This window comes from Euprymna scolopes, chromosome 7 (genome assembly GCF_053919585.1).
Source record: "Euprymna scolopes isolate OS-2025 chromosome 7, ASM5391958v1, whole genome shotgun sequence".
In the NCBI taxonomy this organism is placed as follows: domain Eukaryota; kingdom Metazoa; phylum Mollusca; class Cephalopoda; order Sepiida; family Sepiolidae; genus Euprymna; species Euprymna scolopes.
Window position 1 is genome coordinate 92,860,092 of NC_136488.1, and position 13,709 is coordinate 92,873,800.

The following is a 13,709-nucleotide window of genomic DNA, read 5'->3' on the forward strand; positions in this document are numbered from 1 at the left end:
AGTTTTAATCCGACTTCACCTTGCTTTCATCATTGACAGTTTTATTTAGAATGTTCTAGGGTCAGCAGAATCTCTTTACATCTTACTACGAAATGATAAAATCTTCAAACATTGTGTTATCAAGAACTTTGCTGTAATCCTATGTGCATGTTAAGAGCAAGACTAGAATAAAAAGTAATAATTGATGGTTTCTACTAGTGATGAGATAATTCTAATATTTTTCCCAATTCCGATACAATTACCAATTCTGATTATTTCTAAATTTTAGTTAAAAAATTGTTATTTTGCTTTATTTTAAGAGTACCATAAAAATCTATATAATATGTGCATATATTTTCGCAAGCATAAATTACACTTAGGGGGAGTGGGAATATATAGCATTTCAGTTTTACTGGTAATTTACAATAAATATTTATTTTATAATTAGTACTAGCAAAGGAAAATTAAGTATTTAGCAAACAAAATTTTACTTGTAAGCCGTTTTAGAAACCAGAAGTTTCTTGTTTGATAGCAAATCTGTTGAAATCCTGAAGAGCAAAGTTCCTTCTCGTTTGAAAAACGAAAAGTATGTGCAGAATTTTAAAAATATTCAGTATGTTTTATAGAGTGATTCAGGTTTCTGATTGGTTGGTAACAGAGCGTCTTTCCATTTGATTGGTCAGTTCCTATCACCCCCCTCCCTCCGTCTATAAATAGAACCTTCCTCTTTTTTTTGTAATCATGTCCTTTCTTACTATAGGAACTAGCTAGCTAGATTAGCTTAGCATTAGTTTGTCGTGACTGTCCCTTACCCTTCCCTCCTTGTGCCAAATTTTTTAAGAATCTTGTATTTTTTAATGAAAATAAATAATTATCCTTCTTTATTATACCAAAAATATTGGAATACAAAACAAATATATATATATATATATATATATATATATATATATATATATATATATATATATTTTTGTATCAGAAAATATGCACTAATTTTTCCGATTCTGATATCCAAAAAAAGTTCTGATTCCCCGATTTAAAGTAATCATTCCAACACTAGTTTCTACTATATCTCCTATTAACATAGTTTTCTCTGCTTAGCAATATAAATTGATGGTATTTTATGTCTCTAAAAATCTAACTTCTTCTCCACATCCTGGAATATGGTAACAAGATTTACTGAAATACTTTCTATGTATCCGGAAATAGGATATGTCTTCTCATATGGTGAGACTTTTATCTTTTGTCTGTAGTGTTAAAAAGACTTCTTCAGAAACGTTAAAATGACAAAAACTATAGATTATTTAGTTTACTGTTCTCATCTTGGATACTAGTCTCATGTTTCAACTTTCTTCTCCAACCTTCTTCAGGTGCATCTTGTCAAACACAGGAATCCGTACAGATTTCCAGGTTCAATAACAAGATTCTTGAGTATGGCAAGATGCATTTGAAGAAAGTCATAAATTACATCAGCTAAAACCTTGAGATTAACATCCAAGATTCAAACAGTAGTTTGAACAAATTATAAATTCTCATCTGCAAATTCCTAAGGACAAAATTTCAATCTCCTCATGAGTTAATTTGATTGTATTGTTTTTGGATATCTGCTTTTTCCATTTATCTATATTTTTGCCTGATTTTTATCCAAACTTTTTTTCAGTTCAAGTATGAGTTTATCAAGTATCCATAACTTGCTTCAACCAGACTTATTCACACAAGCTTTGTTGTTGGGAAGTTATGTCTATTTTATATGGAATTTATCTATTCTACTGCTGAAAACCTATGTGACCGAGGTAAGTGCTTATATATTATTTCATCTATCTACATCAAATTTTATGCATGGATTTTCATTATTTACTTCAATAGTGCTCAATATGTGAGTAGAGGTAGGTAGTAAGTTTTGAAAATATTTATGGCAATTAAACTATACAGAATTTTCCACGTTTCATCCTTGTGAGGACTCATCGGGCTATTGCAGTAACAATTGATTCCATGTAATAATCTGACAAATCTTCATGGGGATGAAATGCGGAAAATTCTGTGTTGCTTAATTGTCTTATATATTTTTTAAAACTTATATATACTTTTGAATCATTGTAGATATTCAAAAATTTATTAATTCACTAGAAGAATATCCATATCAACTTACAGATTTACAGATACGTTTCTGCATGTTATCAAGAACGCTCAAACAAGACAGAGATTCACCAGCTCAACTGACAACAGTACTCCATACATGGTCTGATAGTGGATTTATAGAACTGAGAGAGTGTTTAGAGCGATAAAGAACAAACTTTGCAAGAAGCAGGAAGGGCAATATTATATATGAACTCCAAGAAAGATTTGATCAGAAAGACTAAGAAGTTTCAGCTGATTTCTTTTCAAGAGCAGAGCCATCCATGACAATTTCTGGAAAAGAAGAGACCTCCTATGATTGAAAGACAGAAACTGAGTCTTAACAGGGTTAGACAAAATAAACTTAACTCTGGTCAACTTCTAGGTTAGTTGTCTATTTCAACTGATTTGAGAGAGATGGACAAGAAGCAACACCAGAATAGAAATTGGTATCATCAGCATAGATAACTATTTACTACTGTTAGCAAAAATAGCTGCCATTTGTTGCTGAAAGGAAAGATGGCATCACTGTGAAAAATATTCCAAGCAGGATAAATAGGATTTTCTAACAATATAAATCTAAATAAAGTTAATTATTTCCAAATAGCATGTACCAACATTCAACAAAAGGAGGCTAGCTAGAATCAAATATGAGTTTCTGAGATGCAATGCTATTAAGGTGCAAGTTTTAAAATGTGATCTAATTTTATATAGTGTCTGAAAATTGTGGTGAAATTTGTTAAAATGTTTTTCTTTTTAAAATTAAGATTATTTATTAGTTGAAAATTTTTGCAAATTTTTATGCCTAATTTCTTTTTGTATGTTTTCTTTCAGAGTTATGAGTTCAGTATTGAATCTGGATTTGAGCATCTTTCAAACAGATGTCTTCATAATGCTCTCACGTGCAAGAACAATGCTTGGCTTCAGGTAAATTGTTTTTTATTAAAGCGAAGCATTTCATTTACAAAAAATTAGCATTCATCATCATTTAAGATATACCATGATTTTTTTTTTTTTTTTTTTTTTTTTTTTTTTTAGTAGCACCATCTATATGTCTGACTCAGGATTTGTTGAGTAATATGTTAACATGTTTAATCCGAAATATCATTGATTTTTCTTTGACTTTAGTGACTGACATCAAATTCATGTGCCATTGAAATGTTTTTCAGGAACACAAGATATATATATATATAGAGAGAGAGATTACTCATTTCTGATATGCTTTATATTAAGGACCTCTACTTTCATACTAGAAATTACCATATTCTATTTTTACTACAATGAAACTCAACAATTTATACTTTTTAGAGCATTTAAAAACAGGAAACCATATATGGATTTTTTTTTTTTTTTTTTTTTTTTTTTTTTTTTTTTTTCAGTTTTAGAAAATAATAGTGTTTTTATTAACTTTTAACATAGCCACATACCCACATGTTTTAAGATTCTATGAAAAATTCAAGTATTTGTCATATTTTCATAAAACTTTTAGTGGTTATTCAGATTGGCACTTATGGTGGCATTTAAAATTGAAGAAAATATTGAAATGTCTGTATGATGTATGTATCAGTTACTAGACAAAGATGAAAATTTCTAAAAAAAATCACTTAATTTGATCTAGTATTTTTTTTTATTCAAGGAAATCCAAATTTGAAAAAGTTTCAAAAAGGGTGAAAAAAATTAAATAAACAAATCAGTGAACAAGGACAGACAACCCTAACGTATGTGGAAATTCAATCACTGATTACCTCCTTTTATTATGTTCTAGAAAAATATGGCTTCGTCTGTCACTTATTAGTAAAAAAAAAAAAGAAAATTTGTTTTCCGTAAAAAAAAAAACTACTTGATCAATTTTAGTGATTTTTGGAACCTTCATTCTGTGACAAGTAGGTACAAAATAAGTTTTTCTTCATTTTTATTTATCGCTATAAGTGCCAATCTGAATAAGCAACTTTATTTTTAATGAGATTTTTGTAATGCACACAATACTAATTCCTCCTTTTTGAGAATGAAACATACTGTGAGAATTATATCCTCAAATATATTTAAGTTTGTTTTTTTTATTAGAAACAATTTTTTTGTTTTCTTTATTCCAGTAGATTTTTTTTAAGAAACTAAAAACAAAATTTATCTGTATTTAAGCTTCCGCATATTTTTTCATCTATAAATATAAAAGCGAAAATGTATGTATGTGTGTTCGCTTTTTCTGTATGTCTACAAAAGGCTTCTTTCAGAGAAGCGGTCGGTTGCTTCACAACTTTTTAAAACTTTTTATATCGCATATAAATCATAATATCTCACAGTTAACAACGAAGCTCGCCTGTCTATTTAATTTGCTTGATTTCGGGAAGATAAATATTCAACATTTGTCGCTCGCCGCATGTGGGTTAGTCTTTTTCCTATAAGATCTTGGGGAAAATAAAAATTTAAAAAAGCGTTCCGCAGTAAATGAATACTATCCCGCAGTCAAACGTGACCTCATTAACTCATTAAAACGGGCACCTGCCAAATCCAAGTAATTAAATAAATTCAAACGTGTTTCCGTTAGCATCTCGTGGTGGGCAATGGTTAACGTCGCACGTTTTTTTTTTTTGTTTTTTTTTCCACTTTAATTTACAACTTTTTCTCAACGGTTCAGGTTCGATCCTCATACTTACTTTCTTTTTTCTTTTTTTTTTTTTTTAACCCCCGGGCAACGCCGGGTACCCCTTGCTAGTCTTTACATAATGTGTAATGTCATCATTACACCTTTGCTTTTTTTTATGACAAAATATTTTCTATCTAAAGAAAAAAATATTTCTTTATTAGAAAGATTATTTATGTCAATATAAATTTTGTTACTTAGTAAAAAAATGATTTTAATATCTTAAAAAGTATAAAACAGTAAATTAGAACAACCCTCAAAATATAAACATCCAGTTGACTGCTGCTTTAGTGTTCTCTAGTGGACCTTTGTGGTCAGGGGCACCAAAATTTATAGAGGAAAAGCAACATACAAATATTAATTGAGAAGACATTAAAATCACAAAGATTTTGAGTTTTTTATCATCATCCTTTGTTTATGTGTATCTTTTTTTCAAGTAACAGTTTAGTAATAACTGATAATTGACAATGTTGTCATAGAAATATCTAACCAAGATTTGTAGAGATTTAAGGCTGATTATGAATTTTGTAGCAGCATGCAAATGTTTCCTATGTTTTAGACAGTGTATGCATGAGGGAGTCCATGCATCTCTCTTTTGTTATCTACCCAGAGTCTATGGTCTAACAACCAAGTCTAGATTTGGTTTCACTTGCAAAAAATTTAGTATTTGATGACACCATGTTATGAGTGACAAGGATTTGTGTGGCAGATTGAGTTTCTCACTGCCAACTGTTTTTTTCTCAAGTGGGTTAGAACATAGAGAAGTGTCTAACAGAAAAGATTTGATATTGTTTTACTTTTATCGCTTCTTTTCACACTACATCCTACATCTTTGCTTCTTCAAATCAAGTTGACTCTCCTCCATTTTCTCATTGACTCATCGTATTCATCTACAGTTGTTTCTATTTGTACACATGCCTTACAGATTCCTCAGGGAATTATCTTAATTTTTCCTACTGAATTTCCTAAATCACAGCCTAAACAATCTTGAATTTTAGATGCAACCAGATTTTTTACACATAGTTCATTCGTTTAACCTATATTTAAGTAAACTACATATTACATTAAATATTTTAATGTTTTATACTGTTATCCTTATCCACCATTGTAATCTTCATTAAAAAAGATTTGAGAAAGGTATCAAGTATGATATCAGGCAGTAAATTGTAATGACTAAAACTTAGAGAATATAACAATCATTGAGGATACATGTAAAATTTTAAATCTTGTATAACAGCCTATTTGTAAAATATCTGGGTTTTCTTTTCTTTTTAATCTATTTTTTACTTTAGTTTTTGTTTTTTCTTTTTCGCTTTTTCTCTTTCACTTTTTGTCCTTTTTCATCTTTTCTTTTTTGCGTTTTTCTTTTTCGCTTTTTTTTTCTTTTCCGCTTTTTTTTTTTTTTCGCTTTTTTGTTTTCTGCTCTTTTCTTTTATTCTATCTTGTTTCTTATCTTTTTTTTTGTTTCTTATCTTTTTTTTTGTTTCTTGTACTTTTTTTTTGTTTCCTGTCCTTTTTTTATTTCCAGTCCTTTTTTTTTTGTTTCCTGTCCTTTTATTTTTCTTTCTGTCCTTTTATTTTTCTTTCTGTCCTTTTATTTTTCTTTCTGTCCTTTTATTTTTCTTTCTGTCCTTTTATTTTTCTTTCTGTCCTTTTATTTTTCTTTCTGTCCTTTTATTTTTCTTTCTGTCCTTTTTTTTTTCTTTCTGTCCTTTTTTTTTCTTTCTGTCCTTTTTATTTAATTTTTTATTTTTATTTCTCCATTTTTCATTTTTTTTTTTTTTTTTTCTTTACTCTTATTACATTTCCTGCAACAAGAATTTGTTTAGGATTTTAATTTCATCTGTTTTGCTATTTCAGTATCTTGGATTCCAGGATTTGTTCCAATTGTCCCGGTTTTCTTTTGCGCGGCGTCAAGTAATTTTCAGTGCTACTTTTCCAGGTAAAGATTTAGTCCTCGATTTTCTTTCAATTCTCATTTATTACATCTAAGGTAGATTCTCACATTTCTTCTAAATTAATCAACATAAAATTCCAAAATTTGATAAGATGCACCAGAGGTTACATCATCCAAAACATAAATATAACCCAGATGAGAATAAGGGTGAATAATACAAGTAGTCATTGATTATTTATTATGTGTTATACTAAAGCTGAGTTAATCAACACTCGTTTCCCTAAAGCTTTTTTCTCCTATGTATTTCTTATGTTTTAATCAAAGTAAATCTGTTATATTTCTCTTAGTCTGTTTGTCAATTTAACTTTAAACTACTGAACTGATTTGGCTGAAATTTTTTATGGACCTTTGTTATGATAAGGTGCAGCAAACTAAGTATATGGTATATGTTTGATGCATAGTTAGGGATTAATAGAGATTATTCGCCACAATACGACATTTACTCTAGAAATTCTTTCAAAACCTACTGGGACAATCCAGCTAAAACTTTATATGGACCTTTATTATAAGATTCAATGAACTAAGTATTATAGTATTTATCCAATGCACAATTAGCGATTAATAGGGATTAGTATTTAATGCAAAAATAAACACAAATGGAACCCTATTTAACCATTGATTCAGCATAAAGCACTCATTCTAAATGGGCTATAACTTTTGCCCATTTTCATGGCCTAAAAAATCTAGTGCTAAAATATTTCTTAATTTTGAAGTTGGTTATGTTTGAAAAATTTCATTTTAATTGTTTAATCAACCATAATTTGCAATTAAATCATCAAGTGATCCATCTCTTAAGTTTTTCACTATATGATGTTTGGCCCTCACCTAAACACACTCTTAGTTTATGTCTCATGTACATCTATCGCTTTCTCTTTCTTTCTGTTCATTATTAAAGAGAATAAAAGTAACTGCAAAATTCAAAATTGGAATGATCCATTACAGACAGGAAATATCATTAAAAGTAGTAATACTATTATACTTGTAGTTAGAGAGGGAAAGAGAAACTTAGAGAGGAAGATATAGCAGACAAGATACTAATTTTAAATGCTGCCTTTTTATATTATTTTTAATTTAACTGGCTTTTCCAAATTCACATTTTTTTTTATTCAAACAAACTAACTTGATGTATCTATTTGGAGCATCCAGTCAAGCCATAATATTCCATTTTTTGCCAAAATTAAATTTAACAGTAGCATAAACGATAGTCAGTCATTTGGATTTATTAAAGGACCCTAAAAAAAATTTTGAAAACTATCAAAATGATTGCTTAGGTTAATGCACTTCACACTATCGTCATTGATTCAACATCCATTTTACATACAGGTATGTGTTGGAAAGTTTTTAGTAATTGATTTCAAAACTAACTTGCTTCTGGCCAAGTCTTTATTTGTTCATCTTTCTTTCAAATCCACCTTTATTAATCCCCAACTTTGGTTTCTTGGGCCTTCCTCCTCCATTTGATTTTTTTTCTACCTCAACTGTTCTACATCTACTAACCCAAGCATTCTCTTCTATTCTTTCAATGTGACCATACAATCAAAGTCCTGGTGCTACCAGATCAGGCTGTCTTCTGACTTCCTGAGATGAAATGCACCTACATTGATTTCTGTTTTTGTTTTCTATCCTCTTTTGTAAAACTTAAATATGTTCTGCAAAAACAAAAACAGCCCCTCCCTCTCCCCCCACTTCCTTACTTCGCCCTGTCGGTGGGGCTTTAGAATACACCATCTGCCTCCCTGCAGAGAATAAAAGTCCCTCAATGGGGCCACCCGTTTGCCGTGGGTGGCGACCCATGACACCTTTGAACGGTTGAGGGTTGCGAAGGATAGAAATGATTTTCTCCCCTTCCCAACACACTCCCAAAAGAAATCATGCGGAAATATCAGATATTTCTAGCTCAGAGGAAGAAGAAATGCAAAATCAAAACTTTCCAAGATTTATTATCCTGGAAGCTGAAGATGACAAGACTGTCCCCATTCTTGATACAGAAAGAAACTAGCAATACACATGAAAAAATTGAAATACCTTAAAATATTTCAATATTGGTATGCATAGAAAGAGCTTGATGAGCTAAGAAAGAATCTTTTTAAATTTTTGAAATCTGATTAAAATTAAGGAAGTTATGGCTATTTTTGTGCCTCACACGTTTGGATATTTTTCCCTCTTTAAGACCATATGCGTTTCGTCACATTTTTTGCACTACTTTTTCAGTAAAAATGTCATATCTTTGTTAAAACACAAGACTAAGAAATGAAATTTACCATATAAGTGTATTTTTGTACAAGGAATCAGAATATGCAACTGAAAATCTCCCAAAGTTTATGGTTTCCAAATAATCTGCAGTAAATGTGCATAAATATGCAGCAATTCCTTAAAAATGCCATGTATCCATAAACAGAAAAGAAGTTGGAGAACTCAAAGTTGAATTGTAATGTGCTTTATGTACAAAAAACTTAAATCTAAACATAAGACCATTTAAAAATGAATATATTGCAATATTTCTTTGGTATTATTGTAGATTAACACCTTCTGTTTAACCCCACTCAACTCCTTCTGACCACCCCTCCAAAATGTGATTCTACCTTTTTAGGAAATTATGTATAAAATGCCATGAAATACTTTAATGAAAGATAAACAAATTATTTTAGAATTGAATGTAAAATAAGTTCCTATTACAGGTCATTCTAGCATTTTAGGGCAGTTAACTTTTTTTTTCTATGGGAAAATATGCATGCTTTTTTTTTTTTTTAAGATGATTATGTGTAGTTTTAAGAGGGTTTCTATGCAATGAGAATATGAGGAGGGTTGCCATTCGGTCTTTGAATTAATTGTAGGGCTAAGGAAAATTATGTGCGAACATACTGAAAACTTGACAGAGACAAAGCTAACAAAAACAATATTAGAGGGGGAGCGGTTAGTTTCACAAAAATTTAATGTAAAATAATTCATCATTTCCTGGCCATTCTAGCATTTTAGGACAGTTAACCAATTTATTTTTATGTGTATTTTTCTTTAAGGAAGGGTCTATTTTTTGTTTGTTTGTTTTAGATGCTTGTATGTGGCTTACAGAGGTATTTTGTTGGGGGGGGGGGCTTGCCACTCGAACTTAGTGTTATTGTTAGGGTTAAAGAGTGTTTTAGGAGGAGACTTGCCACACATAATTTGTATTAGAAGTAAAGTTAAGAGAGCTTTTTTTCAAAGAGAGCGTTCAAAAATTTGTTGATTTCTATTTTCGAGGTTGAAGGTGTTAATTCCATAGGCCGTTTATACTACGCTGGAGCAGGTTGTAAAATATCTTTCGCTTAATAAGTAGAAAAAAAAATAACAAAATAGAAAGCTTCCTAATTGTAGTTTGATGTGTTTTCTAACTGCTTTTAAAATTTCAAGAATATTGATATAGATTTTGAGGGTTTGTATTACTATACACATAGATTCGAAAAAGTTGTCAAAAAAAACAAATATATAACAAATAAATGTTATCAAAAGCAAGTTACTTTTCTACCTAACTGGATAATTTTTTAGTGTTTTTATTTAATGTAACATGTTTATTCAGCTTGAAAACAGTGTTTACTAATGTTTTGGAAAATTTAAAATGGCGCCCGCCGCCCGACTCTCTTGAAACGGTGAGTTTGGGGAAAAGAGTTAAAAATAAAAAAGTAGACAAAATACTGCTAGAAACTCGCTCAATATGTTACCGTGACATAGGCTGACATATATTCGGTGAGTTTTTAACAGTATTTTGTATAGTTTTTTTTTATTTTTAACTCCTTTTCTCAAACTTACCGTGTCAAAGAGAGTCGGGCCGGGCGCTATTTTTAATTTTCCAATACATCGGTAAACACTGTATGTATTTCGAGCTGAATAAACATGTTACATTGAATAAAAACACAAAAAATATATCCAGTTAGGTAGAAAAGTAACTTATCTTGCCTTTGATAACATTTATTTGTTATATATTTGTTTTTTGACAACTTTTTCGAATCTATGTATAAACGAGATTTTGATACTTATTTTGATTTTAAAAAAAAAATATTTGTGGCTGTTCGCAGTAAAACATTGTTTTAATTCGTTGTTCAAGACTAATTTAAAGAATAAAAGTGCATGCAAGCTTCCTAATTGTAGTTTTTGTTTTTTTAACCATGTTTTTAAATTTGACGAGCAATGTAAGAAATTGCAACAGATTCATAATGCCGAATTGGTTGGGATTGTTATTATACATTCTGAAAACCGAATAGATCTAAACTAATGTTATTCTGATAACAAAATAGCTCTCATTAAACGTATAAGAACATTTATATTCATATTTTCATATTTTTCTTAATTCGTTCTTGAATAAAAATTAAAGAACGCGTGTTGTTTACACTGTGCTGTGCTATGGCTGATTCTACAGGCTGGAGCTGCTGCTGCTGCTGCTTCTTTAAAATACTAACTTCATTTGACCAAATTCGAGAAATATAAACAATTTTTTTTTCGGGTAGGTCCTTTTAAATTATCAATTACCGCGGTCCTACTCAACATAAAATAATACTTTTAATTGATAAAGATAGTAAAAAGATTGATTTACTTACTACTGGGTGTCCGAAGAATTTTTTTTTCAAAATGTTCAATACTCGTCATATTAAAGTCTTATTTTTAACACGACAAAAAAAGAAATGGTCAAAAATATTTCGGACACTTGACAGTATTAAGATTAACACCTCTTCTAATTGGTTCCCAAATTTCATGACAAAATTCTCCATACAATCACGGTACGGACCTTTAGAAAACAGGGGGGGTCATTACAAAACCTTACCGAAAACGCCATTTTATGACGTTCACATTTTTATCACTTTATTTGCTTAAAACTCTTAAAATATATAATGTACATTCATATTTATTAATTCATTTGAAAGTATATTCATTTCCGAACAAAACAGTAGTAATTTGAAGACTTGAAGTGCTTTGGTTTAAAAAATATGGCTATTTTAGTAGAACTACCTTGAAATCTGTGATTATCCAAAGCGTTTTTTCGTCCGTGTGTATTACTAAAGAAACCACTGCAAAAAAGGTTTTATAAAAAGCAAAGAACTATCATACTGTTCAATTGACGAAATAAAAACTGGACTAAAATCCCAAGGACTAACAGACATAAAAAGAATATCCATTAAAAAAAAATGGAAACTCAACTTTAACTAACACGTATATCATAACGTTTAACACACCAAAGGCCCCAACAGAAATAAAAATTGGTTATGCAAATGTAAAAGTTGAACTATTTATACCAAACCCCCTTAGATGTCAAAAATGCCAAAAATTCGGACATCATGAGGATGTATGCTACAATCAGCCTGTATGTGGCAAATGTAACCAAAGAAACCCAGACCACAATTCAAACGAGTGTACAAACAGATGCAAATGGGCAAACTATGGAGAAGACCACCCAGCCTATGCAAGGAGCTGTGGCATATGGAAAAAAGAAAAAGAAATTGTAACACAAAAACAAAATATATCATTCCCCAAAGCAAGGAAAATTGTAGGCAGATATATGACTAAGAAAAGTTATGCACAAATTACCAAAAAGGAAATTACAGAAAAAAAAGATAAATACGATATACTCGTTGAAAAATTAAGAAAACTTGGACCAAGCGACTGGCAAAAATTCATAACTGAAATAAAACCAATAATTACAGATACCACAAAAACGAACACATACTCTAAAATAAAACAAAACCAAGAAAAGAAAAACCAATTAAAAAAAGCAACACCAAATCAAACAGAAATAGAATCTGCACAAACTCCTAGCACATCCAGAATCAAAGAATTACCAATACAAGAAAGAATTAACAAAAAAGAGAATGAAACAAAGCAAGAACTAAAACCCTCTTACAGAACACGACGATCACGATTACGAACAAAAACAAATAAAAGCCCTAGCTCACGACCCAAAGATAAAGATAAACAAAAAAACGCTATGCCTCCAGGAAAGCCAGGAAGTCATGGAGATCGAGGAATCCAACAACCCAAAACAAGAGAAAGAGAATATAAACCATGGTTAACAAAATCCTACAGTGGAGCAGAAGAGGATTAAAAATTAATATTGAAGAAATACAAATACTCGTCAAATCCCTATGTCCTGCAATAATCTGCCTACAGGAAACACACTTGAAAGAAAATGACAAAATTAACATAAAACATTATTCAATATACAACCACAGAAACAAACTATCAAACAAAGCTATTGGTGGATCATCAATACTGATAAACGAAAACATTCCACACAGCACAGTGAACTTAAAAACAAATATGCAAGCTATTGCAATAACTGCAACACTACACAAACCTACATACCACCAAATGAAGCAATAAACGAAACAGAATTAAACAATATAATCAAACAACTACCTAAACCATTTCTACTGCTGGGAGACTTCAATAGTCACAATGCATGGTGGGGAAGTAAAAAAAAACAACAAAAGAGGCCAAATTATAAAAAAAATAATTAACCAAAACGAGCTCTGCTTACTCAACAACAGAGAATACATACATGCACCCAGCAACGGGAACCCTATCAGCAATCGATATAACTCTGCGTGACCCAACTATATACATGGATTATAGCTGGAGAACACATAAGGATACATGCGGAAGTGACCACTTCCCAATTATAATAGAAAACGAGGCTCCCAAATTAGAAGACAAAACACCTCGCTGGAATGTACAAAAGGCAAATTGGGAAAAATTCCAAAATGCATGTCAACACATTCAACGCATGTCAGCACAGATTAATACCTGAAGCGAACCCTAACCTAGAACACATCACATATTTCCGCAATACCTTACAATAGCTGAGGAGAACATACCAAAAAGCTCCACTTCTACAAACTATAACAAACCCCGGTTCAATAAAGAATGCAAAGAAGCCGTAAGAACCAGACGTGCAAACCTAAAAAAATTCAAAAACAGTCCAACGAAAGAAAATTTGGACATATATAAAAACAGCAAGGCCAAAGCACGAAAAACTATCAAAGAATCAAAACT

The 13,709-nt window shown here is 30.7% G+C and overlaps 1 protein-coding gene across 2 annotated transcripts in view; it reads left to right on the top strand.

Moving 5' to 3' along the window:
* Positions 1-13,709, top strand: part of LOC145279828 (nucleoporin NDC1-like) — a 62,357-nt gene that overhangs the window by 29,523 nt on the left and 19,125 nt on the right. For both annotated transcript variants that reach the window (XM_080131234.1, XM_080131235.1), the window contains exons 8-10: positions 1,640-1,772; positions 2,929-3,021; positions 6,596-6,677. In XM_080131234.1, the coding sequence (XP_079987360.1) occupies positions 1,640-1,772; positions 2,929-3,021; positions 6,596-6,677 (308 nt within the window). The remainder of the gene's footprint in view (positions 1-1,639; positions 1,773-2,928; positions 3,022-6,595; positions 6,678-13,709) is intronic.